The sequence below is a fragment of the Lampetra fluviatilis genome, chromosome 13 (assembly GCF_964198595.1).
Source record: "Lampetra fluviatilis chromosome 13, kcLamFluv1.1, whole genome shotgun sequence".
NCBI lineage: Eukaryota > Metazoa > Chordata > Hyperoartia > Petromyzontiformes > Petromyzontidae > Lampetra > Lampetra fluviatilis.
In genome coordinates this window covers 12,943,335-12,964,001 of record NC_136287.1, presented here as the reverse complement: position 1 = coordinate 12,964,001, position 20,667 = coordinate 12,943,335, and the positions used below count along the sequence as shown (strand labels likewise).

General features: G+C 41.2%; 1 protein-coding gene across 1 annotated transcript in view; it reads right to left on the bottom strand.

Annotated features, from left to right (window-relative positions):
* ATR (ATR checkpoint kinase) overlaps positions 1 to 20,315 on the bottom strand; it is a 63,577-nt gene extending 43,262 nt beyond the window's left edge. Inside the window, exons 1-17 of the mRNA XM_078862335.1 lie at positions 20,158 to 20,315; positions 18,188 to 18,325; positions 17,052 to 17,143; positions 16,453 to 16,614; positions 15,561 to 15,769; positions 13,260 to 13,955; positions 12,472 to 12,650; positions 11,806 to 11,997; positions 10,462 to 10,643; positions 10,035 to 10,187; positions 8,784 to 8,988; positions 6,368 to 6,687; positions 5,691 to 5,911; positions 4,700 to 4,800; positions 3,236 to 3,410; positions 1,622 to 1,759; positions 667 to 861 (exon numbers count right to left, since the gene is read on the bottom strand). Of these exons, the coding sequence (XP_078718461.1) occupies positions 667 to 861; positions 1,622 to 1,759; positions 3,236 to 3,410; positions 4,700 to 4,800; positions 5,691 to 5,911; positions 6,368 to 6,687; positions 8,784 to 8,988; positions 10,035 to 10,187; positions 10,462 to 10,643; positions 11,806 to 11,997; positions 12,472 to 12,650; positions 13,260 to 13,955; positions 15,561 to 15,769; positions 16,453 to 16,614; positions 17,052 to 17,143; positions 18,188 to 18,246 (3,279 nt within the window). The 5' untranslated portion in view covers positions 18,247 to 18,325; positions 20,158 to 20,315. The remainder of the gene's footprint in view (positions 1 to 666; positions 862 to 1,621; positions 1,760 to 3,235; positions 3,411 to 4,699; positions 4,801 to 5,690; positions 5,912 to 6,367; positions 6,688 to 8,783; positions 8,989 to 10,034; positions 10,188 to 10,461; positions 10,644 to 11,805; positions 11,998 to 12,471; positions 12,651 to 13,259; positions 13,956 to 15,560; positions 15,770 to 16,452; positions 16,615 to 17,051; positions 17,144 to 18,187; positions 18,326 to 20,157) is intronic.
* Positions 20,316 to 20,667: the final 352 nt, after the last annotated feature.

Below are 20,667 nucleotides of genomic sequence, written 5' to 3'. Positions count from 1 at the left end.
AGATTACATCACACATAAGATAACGGCATCTTGTTCATAAATAATGTATAAACTTTACACAGGGATCCAGGGTCAGGGATGCATTTCTTTATTTCCTTGCCTGGGCCATTGCACCTCCCTGTGTAAGGCAATCAGGGCAGACCAGATTCACTCTTCAGCAACGTTATTAGCCTCAAGTCATGATGTCACGCAATGGCAAAAGATGCCAAATCATTTAAAATGTGTTATATTGGTGAATTATGGATCATCCTTTAGATCAAGTTGACAGTTTTTTGCCAGGATGAGTCCCTAATAGCAATGCAATGCTATGATAAAGCTTAGTTTGTACTGAATCACCTTCAAATTTTGCCTCCTTAATAAACAGGACAGACAGATGGACAGTCAATAGTAATGCATAAATACTGTCAATCTTAGTTGGATAGCGTAAATCATAAACCCAGCCCCTGGACAGTATGAGAGTAGGGGGTGACGTGGGTTACACCTGGACAAGTGTTTTTCACTAATTTTCAGTATGAAGGCCACCACACATTTGAAACCCACTGAGTTTGACAGCATCATGGGGTGTTTTCACATTTGCGTATTGTCGGGGGCTGCACGTCAGGGGCCGCACTAATGGCCACCAGGGGCCGCCAGTGGCTCGCAGGCCTTGCAATGAAGAACACCGACCTGCACGAACAGCAGAGCAGCCTCCAGCTCAGTCTTGGAGCAGCAGCACACCAGGTGAGAGAAAATATACTTGAAGTTGGTGAGCAGAGCCTCACGAGAGCCTAAGTGAAGCTGTTGTGCCAGCAGACCCATGAGCGTGGCGGATGCAGGCGTCGCCTTCGCGACTAGGAACGTGAGCAGATAACGCAACGTCTTCTACAACGAGAGCAACAATGTCAGGATAGTATTAGAATAAGTTGGTTACCTTTGCTGGAACCTGTATAATATGCGATGACACAAATCCTAAGATCTTCTGATCTATTGAATGCAAAGTTGAAGTTATGTTTCAGATGTTAAGTGGTCTTGCATTTCTTATATCTCTGACTTAATCTCACATAACCCCCAACCCCTTATCCTAGTCTTTCTGGGTTTCTAGTATATTTCTGGGTTTAAAATGTACTGTTTATATAAAACATAGTTAATAAAATTAATGCAATTGCTTGAGAAAATACTTAAAAAATTAGTGTACATTAGAGCAGACTGTAAGGTCTTCTACGAATTTTATTCAAATAAGTAGAGTTCTCTCCTTCTTTATGAAAACCTATTTTATTTCTCACATCTTTACATCCATAAACTGACTCCAAATGCGTTTTGAATATGAAATGCCAAATCCTTATGTACTATTGTTACATTATGATCTAATATGACCGACTTAATTTTAACCACACCACACACGTTTACACAATCTTTGTTCAACACATTTTTTTCTTTATGCTCCAACAGCAATACAAATAATACTACATAGCTTATTTATATAGACATAACATCACCATGGTATTTGTATTGCAAGTAAAGGTTTAAAAGAAAAAAATGACACTCAGCAATTTCACTGTTTAACCAAAACGTGTCAAAGTCCTCAGCGCAATGGGCTGCTGCTCAAGAAACTTCTTAAGACCACACGACAGATTCCCCTTACGTTTAGGAAGTGGGTGAGATCAGGAAAGTCAAACACGCTGGCCACTTCAGACAAGACATCTGGGGAGGCTTCTCGTTCTTCGGGCAAGGGCTCCGAGCTGGCAGTTTGCTGAGAGTCGTGCATCGACTTGGCCAGAAACTGCACACGCCACAACCGGGAGGTGAGGGCAGAAGAAAGGGAGCCTCTCTTTTAGGGAGCAGTGGCAGAGTAGCATGGGCAGAGCAACTGGCAGACAAGAATACTCACCTTTGTGCCATCGCATAATCTTGGGGGGGCGGGTGACAGGCTGATGACATTTTTAGAGGCTGTTCATTTCATTTTCACAACATACATAGATTTTAAATGACATGGATTTTATCAATAAAAAAACACATCACAAAAGTTTGCAGCTTAAGTTAACACAAATTGTAATCTATTTAGCCAGGGTTGTATTTAGCAATGATGAATTCCTGGAGGCAGTGTTGGAAAATTATGCATGATTTGTGTTTTGACATCCACCTGCAGGATTGTGATGTGTGCCTGTAGGAGGCAGTATGAACAGCATATTTATGACAGACTATATTTGTGGGTTTTAGTGTTGTCAATTTGCATGTGCATTTTTTCTATTTTTTACACAAAAGGGATATAAATGTACAGAACAAATCAAACACATTATTAATAATAACATGAAAAGGTAGCAGATGTATCCATTCCTTATTGAAGCTATGCGGCTAAACAAATGCCATCTGAACCTGGTAATGTATTTAGCCAGGGCCAGGGATGGTCAATAACAATATCCAAATAAGACAGCTATTCAAGCCAGTGGGACATTTCTCCAGCTGTTTTAAACATTCAAATGGCAATTTTACTTTAAAATGTTGTGTGCTATTCCACTAAATGTCATGCTCCTCAATTGAAAGAATCTACTGAATCCGAAAAATCACAACTGTATCCTCATTTTGCCCTTTGAGCCTTAGGCCATTTTAACCCAATCCAAAAATTGACACTAAGCCTTGGCTTGGGCTGGTCGAGTCTCACGTATTTCTATCAAACCATAAATCTTAAAAATTCTAGCTTTCCTCTTGGAATGTCTATTTCTATGAAACCCAAAGAATACTAATTATGCCTTCAAAGTACTTAGATCATATTAAAAAAACACCTATTATCTGCAGCCGTTATATCAAGGAATATCTGTGCGGACAGGCCTGGTTTGTAACGCTTCCCGTTAGAGATTTTACATTAATTACAGATAATACGAACATTGTGGATGGATTATGTATGGGCACTAAAACCATGTTATTTGGCCAATTACGTTTTGAGTCATTTGCAGGAAAGAGGAATACCCAGATAATGACAATATCATGAGGCATACAAACTACTTGGTTTACTGCCTCTTACAGAAAAAGTGTTATCCTACATCTGACGATTTCATGCACCTAAGGTCATCATCTACATGTGATCCACTGAAGTGACCTAACCTCAAAGTCAATGTATGGCACAGACTCAGAATCTGGTTTAACTTGGACCATTACCTAACATTTTAATATAGTAATGCAGCAATACTACTCTTCCCATAAAAACGAACTCACTCGCTCACAGGTTATCACCAGTCTAGAGGGCTGGGAGTATGTTCACCTGACATATGGGCTTCTTGAACTGGCTGAACAAAGCCTGCGGGGAGATGCCTCGCACACTGGCCAGCTGGCGGATTTGGCCATGTGCTGTGGCAGCCACCAGGGGCCACTTGGATGTGACGCTGTGCACCAGGCTCAGCACCATGCACAGCAAAACACTGTGCCCTTGAGCAACCCTGTAACACATCCACATCAGCAGTTGCATCATGACAATCGACGGACATCAATACCATCATCAAAATCACTACCATCTTTATTATCAGTGGTATTATGATCCCGAGGGGTATCACTCTTCAAATAAGCAAGCTACAAATGGAGTTGTTGAACATTTCGATATTTTGATTTGAGTTGATTGTGGATTACATTTATTAAATATCATGCGTTATGATTATGTATTGTTATTATTTGGTAAAGTCAGTATTGTATTGTTTATTGCGTGGTATTTTTTTTTTTACTATATTTTTTATGTTGTGTTAATTGTATTGATGAAAGTTGTACACTCAACAGTGGTTGACCTATTGAGACTCACCTCCCCCATACGAATATCGAATTTGCATGATTGTTTGACTGTAAACAGTAGATGAGCACTGCCTCAATGCTCATTTGATATTCAAAATGATTTAGACTTTTGTCATTTGTACCGTGTTGTGTTTATGCAGTAATCATTATGTTCATATGAAGAATAACATGTTATGTGGATTATTTAGTGGTTAAGTGTTATATTTAACATTTTCTTTGTTCATTATGTACTGTTTAATGTTTGTTTGTATGCATAGTGGGTGTAATATTCATTGTGTGTATTCAACACGCAAGCTACTCTCACTATATACCCTGGTCTGCCCCTTCCTCATTGCACTTTAACATAACTATTTTTAGCACCAAAACCAACGATGTAAAAAAAAGGCCATCTCACGTTTGAGTAGCATTCACGTCCGAATGCTGAAATGCACGCAAGATATGCACACACGTCTCGCTGTGTTTTTTTATTCTGTATTTACAGACACGTACAGTGTCTTCAGATGCGGTTACATTTAAATGTTATGTAAAGTGCATTGTTTTGTAAACACTCATTGTATTTTGTATAAAGCTGGGGACAACACATCGATTAGGTAATTTAATCAATACAATACTGTAATTGACTCCTTCATTTGCAAATCCTTTATTGTCCATCACTCAGTTTCACATTTTAAGAGTCCTGCTTTACGTACATCGAGTAAATTCTTCTATTACTTTTGAATTTGAGAAGGGGTACAGAGAAAAATGCAGGCATGTAAAGGGAACACTTTAAAACGCCTGCTTCAGTCTTATAAAACACACACTTTCTGAACCACCTCATTGTCCTGCAGTCAACATACATTTGACATGATCCACATTGCAGCTTAAAGCCACCGAAATACAAGCATGCTTTATTATCACACCACATTTCTCACTTACTATCTGGTACTTGGTCAGCTGTGGTACTCACCTGCTGATTTGCCCCGTGGTGAGCGCCAGGGTGGTGCGCAGACTCTCATCTCGTGCCAACTTGGCCTTCTTATAGGCCATTTTCAGCTTGGAGATCAGCAACTTCAGAGAAGCAGCATTCACATATCACTAAATACCACTCATCAGCTGGCTTAAAAAAGTATCACCTTCTTTCTAAAGATATGCTATCAAGAGTATTCTGCTTAAAAAACAAATGGAGTAACTGTGCACAACTACAAGTGATAATGCATATCCTTTTTTATTGGCATAATAAACTTTTACAAACACTTTCACATGATATAAATAAGTGTATGTTTGCTTTTTGTTTTGCATTAACTTGCTTTTTTCTCAAATCTCCCTTATTTATTATTTATTCTATTGTTCCTGAGGTATCCTTTTATTTTAAAATATAGTAAGTCCTCGCTTAAAGTTTTTTCACACAAAGCGTTTTTGTTATAACACGGTTATTCTATTAGGGAAAACTCCACCCTACTGAGCATGTGAAAAAGAGCTTAATAACTCATCAGATTCCTCCAGTCTAAACCAAGAATCTAATCCCGACTTATCGTAGAACATGGAGAGCACCCGTTCTAACGAGGTTTCTGAGTGGTTGACCACAAAGTAATTCCTTGGGCTGCGCAGCTGAGCGGTTTGGGAATTATGGGTATGTATGTGGAATTATACAGTCCCGGCATACCCTCATTGTTACTCAAACCCACCCAACCACAAGAAGCAACACCACCATGCCAGGTAAGTAACATTTTGTTGCATTAATAATTAAAAAATGATTGTTACATGTACTCTCTGTATCCGCTCTCTCATAGCCAATTATAAACCTACTCCTAAATACTCAGTTAATGAGTGTCATATCGGCTCCATCTGCACAAGCCAACAAAATTACATCCTTGTCCAGTCAATTACAGGTCCAGCATTGTGACCACTCGACACACCCAGCCAAGTTTGGTCTCATTAGTACATGCACACCTATTCACCTCACTGCAGGGGCTGGGCTCCGCTTTGTCCTCAGGTCCGAGCACAGCAATGAGGTGTCGCACAGCCAGGCTGAAGCTCATCCTCACCCCCAGATCCTTGTCTTCCATTAGACCAAGACAGGAGTCCATGATGTCTAGTACATCCGAGTTGCCTCCACCGTTGCCATCGCCGCCACGCATATTAATGTGCACTAGCAGCTCGGGCAGGCTGCCAATGAATGCTGGAGACAGCATGGTCAAGGTGTTAACAAATTATGTACAGCCCTTTGTTAATTCACTGCTGAATGAGGGACTCCCCATGCTGTCCGGGTAATGCAGGCCTTATTTGACCACACTTACCCAGAATTGAACCAAAGACCTCTGCGACGCTGGCTCAGTATTACGAGCCCTGAACCACCAAGCTACTTTTGAGCATCAAATGAGTCTAAATCTAATCCATATCTTGAAACAAACTAAATTTAGAAATTAAATACCTGTGGTGTTCCTAAGTACAAGGCCTGATTATCATAAAACATATCACTAAACATTGTAGGAATATATTGACATCGGTGAATTGAAAATTCATGAATATTAACTACCATCACTTTCCATGCCATCATTAAAAATCAGTTTTCACTGAAACATTAAAATGCCTTTAATAGTCATTACTTTTTTTTATACACCCATTTCATACGCACCAAGCTTGACCTCGGGAGCAGTGTTGGGTTGAAGCAACAGTAGAAATGGCGTTAAGGTAGAAGCTGGTAAGCATATCCTTCCACTGGATTTGGGCTGCGCCCCTCCATTTCCACTACCATAGCTGCCACCACCACCACAGCCAAGTGTGAAATTGTGGCACAGCAGCTCATCACCAATGGCCGATTCACTTGTGCTCTTAAGGGCAGCAGTGAACGGTCGACACAGCAGACTCGAACAGCCAGACAGCACACAGGCCAGAGGGCCAATGGCAGCTGCCAATTTCTTCTGCACTGCATCTGATGGGTCGGTCAGTCTTTCCCTGTCAAAGCAACAATGGAGAAATGCAAGTATTTTTTTTATGTTACCATCCTTCAGAGTGAGAACTTTAAGTGTACCTGTAGGCACAACTAAGTTGGCACAAATGTCTCTTAATGGCTTAATTTGTGAAGAAAAAATATCAAATCTTGCAAACTTTTTTACAATTTGACTCTAAGGACCAATATTTTATGGAAAAAAATATGCAATTTGAATGTGGCATTTTATGTTTATGCTCCACTCATCATAACCTTTTCTTGATGAGGTAATGCTTTATTGACATTTTCTATTCTAGACGTCAAAGTAACTTCTCCGATACTGCCAATAACTTCCTATCACCCTCCACATCTATATATTTCAGGGTGAGATTTTTTTTTCTAGTTGCCTTATTAAAGTACAGCTTTGTGACCTGTGCAGCAATGTACAAATTAATCCTTCCTCAAACATATCTTAACCTTAAAGTTAACCAGTCTAGACTTTCATAGTGGTTTCTAAAGTCCATCAAAACTCATGCTGCTAATGCAACATGTGCATTGAACATGCCTTGTTGATTAGATATATTTCTCCATAATAAAGGTTTTTGGGTGAGATAGCGTTATTTATAAATGTCGCAACCCTCCACTACCCAACACGGCCAATTAGTAAAAAATGTGTCACGTTGACAACAAATAGTTCACTACTTTAGCCCACTGGTGTGCTGAAGAGTGCATCCACAACAATTTGAGTACAACGTTTCGCTGGTAATTACATCCAGCATCTTCGGGGGATTTGCCAAAATAGTGAAGCCACCCACCTGCTTCCAGTCTTAAATGGTGCAGGATGACGTCATCATTGTTGAACCCCATCAGGATTCGAGATCAAAGACAGAGGTGGGGGTGTATGCAATTATGTAATAGATCAGTAATTAGCCATTTAGCATGTGACTCACCTGTAAGGAATTGCAATTTGTGTTGTGCATTACTATACCATTTTAGAAAAAACATGTCAGCTTCGTGTTGTTTTGAGCTTAACCAATCAAGAAGAAGTCGAAAGGCTTTGAACATAGATGCAGGGAAAATATCTAGGAATATCAAGGAATGATAGGGAGAGAAAATAAAAAGTTAATGATAAAGTGGAAAGAAAGTTTATGTAATAAGGATAATGATATTGTATTGGGTGGGTAGAAGTGGTTAGAATGGAAAAGGACTGGCTACTGAAAGGTTTATATGGGTTCTGAGAAATCAGTGATCAAGGAGAAGACCTAAATCAATATAATGGGTCACTGCAATAGCTGTGGAATACCTATTCTAATCACCCAGGGATGCCTGTCCTTAACACTCGTGACGTTACTCCACATCGACCAGCCACCCCCCCCCCCCATTCATATTCATGAGCAGGTGACATCCTCCAAATGGATACCCCCCCACCCCTCATTAATAATCATGAGCAGGTGACGTCACTCAATATGGAGTACTACCCCCCCCCACTAACAATAATGCGCAAGTGACGCAACTCCACATCAAACACCCCCCTTCATTAATAATCATAAGCAGGTGACGTTCTCCAAATGGACACCCCTCCTTAATAATCAGCAGCTGACGTCACTCCACATGGGGGGCCGAGGCTCCTCCTCCCCCCTCCTCGGCGTGAACTTACAACCCTCACAGCAAAGGCAGAACCCTCACTTCACGCTATCTCCGTAAAGCTTTTGAGCGATCAAAGTAAAAAGGACGTCGTGATGAACAAGGGATTATAACTTTAAAATGAAATAGGTCTGTGTCACTGCGCCCTTACAAATTGCACACGCATTAATGCAATGAATATCACGTCGCGGTCTGCTTTTCGCTTGTAAGTTTGAGATTTACTGCAATACACCCGTCCTTGGACGGGCAAAAGGCTAGTAGACAATAAAAACGAAGGCAAGGTATATTATCATTGGCATTTTCCATGATGATCTATTTCCCTTGATGTGTTAGAAACTCTGGCTAGTTATTTGCTTTTTCTCAGAGTTAAAACTGGGCAATATCAGATGCCACATGGTGAAAACTTTGTAGTTCAGATTTTATTAAAGTATAAAAATGTAGAATTCAGAAAAAAGTGAGCAATCTTGTTGTTACCCACTGTAACACACTGCGGACGAGACCAGATGAGGCGTTGAGGCTCAGCAGCTGCCGTAGGAGCACTGGGCCAGCCCACACTGCGGCTGCCCGCTCCTCCTCTGCGCAGCTCTCCGACGCCAACTGCAGCACCACCATGCGCCAGCTTGAGCTAATGTCAATGGGCAGCAGCGCAAGCAGGCACAAGCAGCGTGCTCGCAAGCATGGTGCTGGGGATACACAAACAAGATCAAAACTGTACTCAATTTCTACCACCCATTTGTAAAAAAAAATTTTTACTTATTTTCATCCAGTTTCAAATAGAAAATCTTGCAGCCAACATTACCCACTTTGTGTGGTCGTTTCACTGCCAGATGAGCTTTATAAAAAAGTACTGAGCACATGCATGAATCAAAAAGTCAACTATATGCATATATGAACAATGGCAAGCACACTACCAATGAGCTTAAGTTACTGAATTCTAAAAAAATGTAATGTAATGACTTATCACTACAGATACTCAGACATTCGGAAGACAAGAATTCGTGACCAACTTTGTGCTAATTTCCCTGCCAAAATATACTATAGAAAATTGTAGAGCACATGCATAAATCAAAATGTCAATTATAAGCAAATCTGAAAAGTGGCAAGTACAATAACAATTTTAACTTGTGATGCGGACAGTATTCACTCCCTCTCGAAGAGAGAACTCGGATGGGCGAGGAACCACAAACTATTATTAAAACATGCCAGTGATTTGTTATTTTCATGTAAAAATACTACTTTGCTTTCTATAAGTTGTTGTAATGTTAGCAGCTACCTTTATATCACTACAGCTACATGAACAAAAAAAAAGATGTTTAACAAGATCAATAAGAAACTGCCATTCAGTGACAGATCTGGCCTAAGGCCGAAATGTCAGGTTTTCCAGTTTCAGTTAAAATGTGCAATGATGACAATGTGAATCATTCGGTCATGTAAAACAATTATGAGCTCAAATACCGGGATCTAAAACACACAAGTTCACGAACAACTGCATAGAATTCTGGTATGACTCCATTGGTATGATGGTCTGAAAGTGTCAATGTCATTGAATTACAATTCTTAAACTAAAAAACACTTGTGCCAAGAGGGATCTGGAGCTGAGAAAATCCAAGGCATAATTTACTGCTTCCTCAAATATGAGCCACAAGCTTCCACTGGCAGCTGTGGAGGACAGCATACTTCACGGTGAAGCTAAAATCTGCGACGAGTGAATCTTGTGGGCTGAACTCACTGAAGGCAGCCTCCAGTCGCTGCCCAATAGATGTCATCTCCTGTATACTCTTCATGGCGACCTCAGTTTTCTCCTTGCGTTTGTGCACCCACGGCAGGGAGAGGACCCAGCACAAGTGCTCCAGGGTATCAGTAGAAAACACCGTACAGTGAACTGAAATTCAGTCGTAAGGAGCAAGGCAGTGTGGATACATTATGCATTGTGTTCAAGAATAAGCCATCATCAGCCATGAATATTATCAATCTGTGAATGCAAGGAAATCAGGCCTCCTCACATGAATTCAGACTGTCCAAATGGACCCTCACTCAATTATAAGGTAAAGAAACCTGCCTCTCCCACTGCAATTAATTACCACAATTGATAAGACTTGCAAAACATTTACTTGGCCATGACACAAAGTGGGATATGGTAGGAAGGCTATTCATACCATGCATGAGCAATAACCCATCGATGATGGAGATAAGCCTTGCAAGTGATTGCTCAGTCAAGGGACCCATAGCCAGCCCCTCCAAGTAAGCCATCAGCACTTGCACCACCGGCGTGAGGATCTCCCTACATGGGATCCAGGTCCTATCCACGACTGACCGTGGCACCTCCTTGAGAGGCTCCCTGTAAGGCAAAACCAGACAAGACTCGAACTTTGTTTCACTATATGTTCCAAACAGGCTAGAGCCGTGCCGGTTTTACTTTTTGTGTTTAGTTTGTTGTCCTTCCCCCGGACCTCCGATTAGCACGGATGGCTACGTACGGTGAAAAAGAAGTTCAACAAGTATTAATCCATAGCCAGGAAAACCAATTTCTCCATAACATATATGCCACTCCCATTTCCTCACCACCTAAATGTCCCACTACATGCTCCCACCCTCTTCTTACTCTTATCCATTTAGTAACTTGAAGGTGCACATTTTTCTCCTCAAGTAAATACAGAAAATAAGCTTATAGGGGTAGTGGTTGGAAAGTGGATAAAGATATATTCCAAAATGTTGTTATAATAATGATTAATATAAGTATAGTTTACATTTTGGTATAGTGAACAACTTTTTAATTTTTCAAAGACTCAATGCTGTTCTGAAACTACTACAATTGATCCTTATGGCAGTACCCCAGGGTACCAAATAATACAAAATGGCCGAGGCAATTAAATATTTTATTTCTGGGTCACTATTTTTTCCAGGGGTGTACTTAACTCCGCGACTGGGGTACCACTCAATCCGAAAATCGGTGCTACTCCGCGATGTCGAAACACAGAGAGGACGATTGCGCTGAAACCCTGAACGCTCGTATGCACCATAGTGCATTGTGTACAGCTCGTCGAGACGAGTTGACCGTCAACAGACTAAAAATGACTGCAACACGGACATTATGCGAGAGCCGGGGTACTATGGTACCCTGGGGTACCGCCATAAGGTTCAATTATATACCAGGCTTCACACAGCTAAATAATCCTGCTAAAGGTTTGACTGCTATAAAGTGGGCTACATGTATTTCCAGATTCGCTTGAGTTTAACAAAAAATATCATGTTGCAGTGCCCCATTTTTTTATCTACTGAAATACACTTCAAATATAGCTCCAACAATTCAAAGGTCTAAACAGTTTACAAACCGTTCTAGGAGGAAGTACACATTGTGATTAGGCTTCTCAATAAATGTCAAGTGTTATTCATAATACTTGCCAGTATTTGAACATCACTGATAGACTACGACAAGAGTTTTAGAACATTAAACAAAGCACCTGCCTGATATTCAAAACGTATCAGAGTTTAATAGGTACCTGACATTTGGCACCAAGCGGGCAACACCAGCACAGACCAGTGCAATGACATGCACAATGGTGGCCACTCCTTCCAGCTGATCCAAGGTGTTTGGGAGTGACTTGTCCTTCAGCTGAGTGAGCAGTACCCCCAGACGCTCCTGCAGCTTGTGCAGCAGGCCGCTCTGTACCTCACCATTGCCTGTCTGCTTGCTGATGGCAAAAACCAAGCCACGGCTCAGAGAACGTTTGTATTCTATGTAGAAGTATCAACATCCACGTCCGTCCCATTAATCACTTGTCGTGGCCATACACCTTACATTGTCTTCAGAGTATGACACTTTATTTTGCAATAAACAGAAAGGATACTTTTCATGCCCGTCTGCTCTCTGTGCATTGTTTTTGAATATTCTATAATAACTGTTATACTTACAAAAGAGTGAAAAAATTGTATCGTGCAAGTTACATTTTATAAATACATGTTTTTTATATGACACACAATTGCACCACTCTTCTTAAAGTGTTGACTTTAGAGAAAAATGTGCGCTGTAGCAGTGATACTAAACACTGAGACACAAGAAATACATTTTGTTAAACCATAGTAATACAGCACCTATCTGATGGCAAGCTCACCTGCAGCAAAGTGGGACCATGCTTATTTTAGTAGATTCACGTCAACTCACATACCTGTCTAGGCAAGGCCTCTTCTTTGCGGGGCCAGAGTCCAGCTGATCATTGCAATTTATCTCTTCTCCAAGAACTTCTGATCTTGGCTCGGTACTGTGGTCTGTGTCCTGCCACACGTTTTCTTCGCTCAAGACACCAAGTTCATGCATTATGGCCATGACCAAGCACCTGATAAAATGCTGTGAAGTGCAAACTACATTCAGAAATCTGGGAAAGAGTTGTCACTTATACATGCTTATTCTTTAAAAGATGTTATGGTGTGGGCTGGAGAGTATGTGCTGAAGAGACAGGTAGGTTACCAAGGCAGGCATTGCACTGACAACCTTGAGGTTAGCAAGCAAAGGAAAAAACCTTTAAAAGCCAGATGATGGATTTCTATTAGAGCAGACTTTGGATGTCAGCTGTGCCACAGCTGAACAGCTGATAGATCTGGCAGAAATGGGCTTGTTGACATCAACAGCATTGCCAGTAAACCCTCCAGATACTACCATGATGCTGATATCGCAATAACTTCTGGTCTTACCAATCCTGCTTGTGTATTTAATATACATGCATATTTAAAAAAAAACTACTTTCCAAAATGCGTTAGTATACAGCCAAGCCGAGATATATTTGAATGTACATACCCTGCATCTGCGTATATACCAGGGTTGAGTCTTCCTAACTTGAATAAATTACCATTGCATCTTGTCAAGGGTCTGTTGTCCCTAGAAATACCTTTTTAAACATTACATTGCAACATCAAACTTTACTCGAGTTTACTCTTTACAGTGTCGATATCAACGTACCTTCTGTGATGTAAAAGTACCAAGCACTCCAATTAGGTGTGCGCAGATGACCACCACTCTTTCACGCCTTATGCGGTCAGCACATTCGTATTCGGCCGGAGGGCAACAAAGCACGTGCTGGACCACGCCACACAATGCTGCCTGAACCGCCAAGCTTTTCACCTGCAGCAGAGGCCCCCTACTTACAAAGTCCCTCAACTTATCAATGAGCCAGTCCAGGCACTCGGGGGGGCAATACGGCTCTCGCTCGCTCTCGCGTTGCGATGGGAAGATGGCTGCCATCAGCTGCATGAACGGCTCCTCCATTACGGATGCATCTTCATCCCGTTCTTCCACCTTCCTGTCAGCAAGGATTTCCATCACGCCTACCAGCATCTCCACTAAAAAGTCTTTCAGGTGGTCATGCGAAGGCCCTTCCATCTCTGTCAGCTGAGCGAGAACTGTCATGGAAATTGCTTTCAGTTGCGGTCGGCCCATCTGCAGCTGGCAGCATGCCACAGCCCACAGCTCGGGCAGATGACCATCTAGCAGATGGGCAATGTCCGGAAGAATGGGCAGCACCAGCTTGGTAAGAGATATCTGAAAAAGCTCCAGACTGCTGTGGGAGTCAACTTGCAGTGACGCCTCCTGCAGGAAGTCCGTTGGGACCACTGCAAACCTCCCGACGAGCGTCACGGGCCAAGGTGTGACATCCATCTATGGGTTACAAAAGTAATTCGAAGTGGCATTAAAGCAATCACCAAATTAAGATATATGCCATATATAAAATGGCCAGGTTGTTTAGAGGGTTAATGTCATGTCATAGTACTGCTCCAGCACTTCTGGAATCTATTATTAGAATCCAAGCAGTACCTGTGATTAAACATGGTTCTCATGTGCACCGAGTTGATGGTCTCAGCATGGTCACAAATGACAGCAACAAAAGCATCGTATTAAACTTTTTAGTCACTTAGATTTATTCTACTTCTGAGATTTAAAAACTTGGTGAAATAGACATGCAACAAAAATTAAAAAGTAGTTTTTACTTAACTCAAAAGAAAGTTAAATCTTTTTAAGGGTGTCGAATCAAAATGACATCATATTTTCCATAACTCAAGATATCAGGTTACTTTTTGGAAAAGAAATACAATTTGGTAAAGAGTAGGTGAAATCCAGGGTGAAATTGCATTTTTATTTTTAAAAAACATTGCCTGAAAAAACACAATACAGAATCCCTTATTTATCAAGAGTTCTACATTTGAGAAAATGTCAATAAAATGACACCACAGAACTAATTCTAGCTCTGTCATGCATTGGAAACAATAGCACAACACATATTGCTCATCTAATAAGTGTATTAATACATTTGCGCCGTCCAATTTGGGTTGGCCAAATTAACGTTAAAAAAATTTAGATGTTTCGTCAGCTTAACACGTACGCTTTAGTAACTCAGCCAGACATTGCACCCAATATATTAGCTTTGCTGGCTCAGTGCCCTGATATGCAAAATATGCCACAAGAGCCATTTATCCAACTCTAATAATATTTATTGTATTTTTGTTGGACTTCTGTCCATTGTATCTCGCATATGATTAAATAAAATTGTGGATTTGACATTTTCATCATGCTATTTTAGTTTTTTACATATTCAATATAATTGACAGAAATGCAGCTACAAGCATGGAATAAATGAATATTGATGTATGCCAAGGACAAGGTCAGTTAATAAATGAAAACTTCATTTATAATGAAGGTAAAACTATAATTTTTAAGTTCTAGCACTTGGGGACCATCCATTTAGTACGTACGCAAAAATCTGTCAAAACTTGACCCCTCCCCCCCTCTCTGTACGCATGCGTACTTTTTACACCCCCCCCCCCCCCACCTTCGTACGTACGCTTGACGTACCCCCCAAATCCTATAGAACGGCTGATATTTAATCCACGCAGAAACGATCAAGGATTAATAATATTAACGTGTTTAAGCAAACAGATAGTCCACGCCCCCCCCCCTTTCCTATGTGTACGTACAGTCAGTAGAACCCCCATAGGCAAGGGTACGCATTTGGGTTAACCCACCTGCCCTCTCAATGCGTGCATACTAAACGGTTGGCCCCTTACCTGAGCCAGTCATAGGATTTCCTTTAGGTCAAGTGACATTTTGTCGAGGAATGAAGCGTGAAATTTTACAGACAAGATCCAGTATATAATATTTAAAATCTACTGCAGATATTTACTCTTCTCAACAGAAGCTAAGAGGGGAAACGTAATCTGAAACCAAAGCAGTGTGTGGGTACAATGAGGGCTTCCAGGCACTGTGTACCGGTGAGTCGAGCTGCTGACGTGAAATGCACGCAAGGTCTCTCATGAGGCCAAGAAAGTCGAGGCAGAGTTGTGCGAAAAGTGTCACGGCTGGCAGTCGGCTAACATGCAGCAGCAACGCTACTGCCTCCATCACACTGCCATGTAGCACGCTGCACGCGCCCGATGCCAGAATGCGCAGAAGCCGCAGTACAATCCAGCTGCAGAAGTCTGCACAACACTCACGCAGGTTACAATGCACGACTCTACCAGCCAAACAACATGACAAGGTATACTCTTGATAAACTACATTTTGGTAAATGGTAAAAATGACCAAATTTACTGCACGTACGAATTAATTTATTTCTGCAGGTATAAGTTGAATGTATATTGTTTTGATGAAGATATAACTAGAGGAAAAATAACCTGTTTACTAATATTTAGTTAAAAGCAATACAAATAGCTTTTGGAAGATTGTTTATGATTATTGTTAAGATATATATGACAAAAATATTTGAAAGCTGCAATAATTGTCCATTAAAGCCTTTCTCCTTCAATATTCCTGTTTTGGGTATGAGATCAATTATACAAGTATACTACTTTTCGGCCTGAATTCATTTTCCCAGATCAACTTACTGTGCTGTTACATGCGTTTTCTGCACAGGATTCTCAGCTTGATCCAACTCAATATAAAGTGCAGCAATATTATGGGACTCATTCAATCACATTTCTTTTATTAAATATTATTTACAGTGTTTCTATGTATCAATGATGGATGACTATTTAAAAAAAAGTGTTTAATTGTAATGGTTTCACTTCATTTGAGGCCACATTATTAATCACAAGGCATGGAGGAAAATCATTGTGTTCAGAGAAAAAACTGTTGATTTTCAGATACTTAACGACAATCATACCTTTAGAACCTGAAGTCATCTCATTCCCGAGGTCGGTGGAGGCCAATGCAGGAAGACCTGGGTTCACAAACATGTGTGGGGAGGACTGGACTATGTGCTTGATGAATTTCACAAGCATAGCACACTGTTGACTCCCAATATTCTCCCCAAGTTCATGTGCAACTGTTCAAAAAAGAAAAAATATATCAATAAAGTTAGTAATGCAACACTGTCAAGATTTATATACTTCTGCATGAAGGCCACCCCATGCAGTTTCCACCCCCAGTCCTGTGATGCCAGAATCATCTCGTTCGTGCACATGAGCTGAACTTATCGCTTCATCTGCATGGGGGTCATCCTCTCGGGCTTGTCAAGCGTTTCTTCCCTTAGGCACAAACTACCACCAATGTGCACGTCTGTTGTTGAAGCCTTATTGACATTATTTTTTATAATAACAAAGAACAGCTCTGAATACCAAGATATTATGAACAGCAGATTAGACATGACCAACTGTACCCAAATAGCCACTTGGTGACATGCAGCATAAGTCAAAGGGGATAGCAGAAAAATGTCAAAATAGATGTCTGAAAGTGGAGAGAAAAATGCTGAAAAAGACTTACCGACATTGATGTTTGTTAAATACTGTTCTATAAATCGACAAAGAATGCGTCTGGGTTTTTGGACCAATGCAGGATACTCCTCCTGGGTAGCCCTGACCATGGCAGAGAAACACAACTCAATAACAGAACAGCAGAGAACATTTTAAGACAAAGCAGCCATGCCATACCAGGACATTTCTACCATTACGATAAATTGCATCTGCTTGCTTGAGTTTTTAAAAATTTGCACTGAATTCTATGCAAATTGATTGCAAAAATGTAATCTGGAAACCAAGGTTAATTGTATCCCCAAATATCTTTATCAATTAAAAAACAGCAAAAAAACCTGATTGTATAGGAAAGTAGGTTGTTCTCACCCATGGATCTACAATAGTGGTCATAAAATAATTACTTATCATTTCTCTTTTTTCATTTTTTCCATGCAGGTTAAAAGCATGAATTGCACTAGCTCCGTCCATCTATCTGTAGAAGGGGTCATGATAACCCTTACAAAGATGATCCAGTAGCAGTTAAATCTTAGTATAAAGTTGTATTGCTGTTAGCGAATTGAAAACATGCCAAACTGATCAAATGCTGCCCAAAACTTGGAAATGTTCTATCTACGTGGCTTTACCGAAAGACCCAAAGAATATGAATTCCTGCAGTCACGAAAGCTTTAAGTCAAGATTTAAAACTGATGCTTGAAGGATAAGCCTCACCCAAGCTGCACACGCCTCCTTTACAGATGTCAGAGCGTGACAGCATTACACAGGGACAATACATCAATAAGTCGTTTGACTGTTATGAGTAGACGGAATCTATATCCTTCCCATGTAGTCACTCCCTCGTATCTCAACTTCCTTGGCGACATATTTTCATGAACATGAGCAAAATATAGAACTTTAGTCTTAAATTTACTTTAGGTTTACTTTAACATTTAAACCCTGTGTTCATAACACGAATACTTACGTTTACCTTACTTTACATTCAGATTTTAATGGGAGTTAAAATTGTCTTTCCTACGTGATGTCGTCACCTATGCTTCCAGGTCGACAATCCACTTGTGCTTATTGAAAACGTTGCACTGAGAACGGCGATCCACTTGATAATTCGATTGGATAAAATGTGGCGTTCGTCAGTGTGTGCGGTGCTCTCACCTTGCCACCTCGTCAAGTGCTGGCACCAAAGAAGCCAACCCTATGTTCCCCGAAGCCATCGTTATTGTTGCCGTGTTTACCACTCAGGTAATGAAATTGCAGTCTTGAATCATTGGTGGCGGCCTTGAAATCTGTGCCCTGTCAAGCCACTCAAATAATTACAAGGCAAGTCACAATTAATGTCAATTCATAATGGCAGGTGCTAAATTGAATAATAAACTCCTTTAAAAAAGTTTTTTTAAACAACGGTTTTATTTTAAATTGCTCTAACAAGTAAATAACTCGATTGGACAACGGGAAGTGGACGACATCTTGATTACAAGAGACACGTGGCGTCTTCTTCTTGGGCGAGGCAATTCCAGAGTTTAGGGACCGCGGCGTTTTTGTCGTACCCAAATAAATATTTAAATAATGCGCCGTCCATACTAAATGTTAATTGCTTTAAAAGAGCCAATTAATTGATGCCGATACAGGCATGCATTGTCACCGGATGTGAGTACGTGTGCACAATTTCTAATTGATTGGACAACAGTAATTAGACTAAATTTTGATTACAAGATTTGACCACGACAAACATTAGGAGTCAAATTTTGATTTAAAGCTTTCGTGACTGCAGGGATTCATATTCTTGTTTCTTTCGGTAAAGTAACGTAGAAGGGAAATAATAAAATAATACAAATATAAAACAAATTCGTGAAGCGTTCCATATTTTGTGACAATTTTTATTGTTTTATATTTTTATTATTTTATTATTTCCCTTCTACGTGACTTTACCGAAAGAACCAAGAATATTAGGAGTCAAATTAAGTAAAACCGTTGAAAAAGGCCCATAATTGGCAGCCTTTCTGTGGCAAATATTTCAAGTTTCAGATACTTAAAAGAGCAAGGGGCCAGGGAACACCAGTGTAGAAAATGTTAACTAACTTTTCTGGTTAGATTTTGAGCTTAAAGTATTGATGTTTTTTCGTCTTTTTGCGAATGTTATCCTGATTTTCCACGAGATGACACTGTCGCGTAACTCGCATTTCTCTACCCACCAAACCTTTGTTTAGTTTATTAACTGCATGGTTAATAATGTGCTTCACATGTCACATACTCTACCACGATATAACCATGTTTAGATGCATAATTATACATCGTGTCATCTAACCTCTACGTTCAAGTGAATATAAAACAACCACCACCCATCATCACGACATCGCCTTAACGAGGTTTGCCCCTACAAGTCAGAAAAGAGGTCGAAAGTAGCACCACCATTGTGCATTGGTAGCCATGGCTTCGTGTGCACCACAACAGCCACTAGAGGTCTCTACATTTACTTTAAATGTTTAAAACGTCAATTCAATTAAACTACATTTTTTATTTTACAAGGTAAGGCCCACTGAGTTATGTAGCGCTTTTCAAAAGCGACCTGGCCACAAATGATAGCTCAACGAATTGGCTTCATCGTGTGGACATTCACAGCAGCCAAATGCTCTTTAAACGCACGAGGGAAGCCTGTGGAGCCGGAGAAACATCCACGCGATCACGGGGAGAGAGACGCAGCAAACTCCAAATACACAGTAGCAGGCGTCAGGGTCGGACCCACGACCTCCTGTAGACCAGGTGATGTAGTTAACATATCCTAGCCACCGTGATGATGAGACACGCAAACTACAAATGTACAGGTGTCAGGGGTCGGGATTGAATCCACGACCTCCTGTAGGCGAGGTAGTCAACATCTCGCCACCTTTTTTGGATGCAATCGCTATACTGTAGTGTAGTGTTAAAGGGGGTGAATCGTTAACCCAACGAATGTCTCCGCTGTACTCTCCGACGGCCACGCATTTAACATCATCACGGCAGGGAGCCGAGCTGCCACATGATCGTGAATCCTGCAAACGCCCGACAGGACGAGTTCATCACTTCTAGAGGCGGCGGCGGCGAAACTCCACACACGCGTGAGGGAACGAACGTGGCACGAAACTCACACTCGGCGCAAGGTCTCGCGTGCGTTTGAGTACCTCCTGTGTGGTGTGTGTGTGTGAGAGAGTTAGTGGGAACGCTGAGGGGGAAGCAATCTTCTCTATCTCGCTCGCTCGCTCCTGGCCGGGAGCGAGAGAGAAGACGGGGAAATGGCGGGAGATTACAAGCCAGCGAGCTGACGCGACGTCACGTGCTCCGCTAGCGGCCAATCAGATCGCGGTGCCCTATCTCGGCTATAGAATTGAGTGGCGCGCGAGGCGCCATGTCAGAGGGAGAGACCCAGCAATGTCTGAGGGAGATTGACCCCTCTGTGGCTTGAAGAAGGAGAGACCCAGCAATGTCTGAGGGAGATTGACCCCTCTGTGGCTTGAAGAAGGAGACCCAGCAAAGTCTGAGGGAGATTGACCCCTCTGTGGCTTGAAGAAGGAGAGACCCAGCAATGTCTGAGGGAGATTGACCCCTCTGTGGCTTGAAGAAGGAGAGACCCAGCAAAGTCTGAGGGAGATTGACCCCTC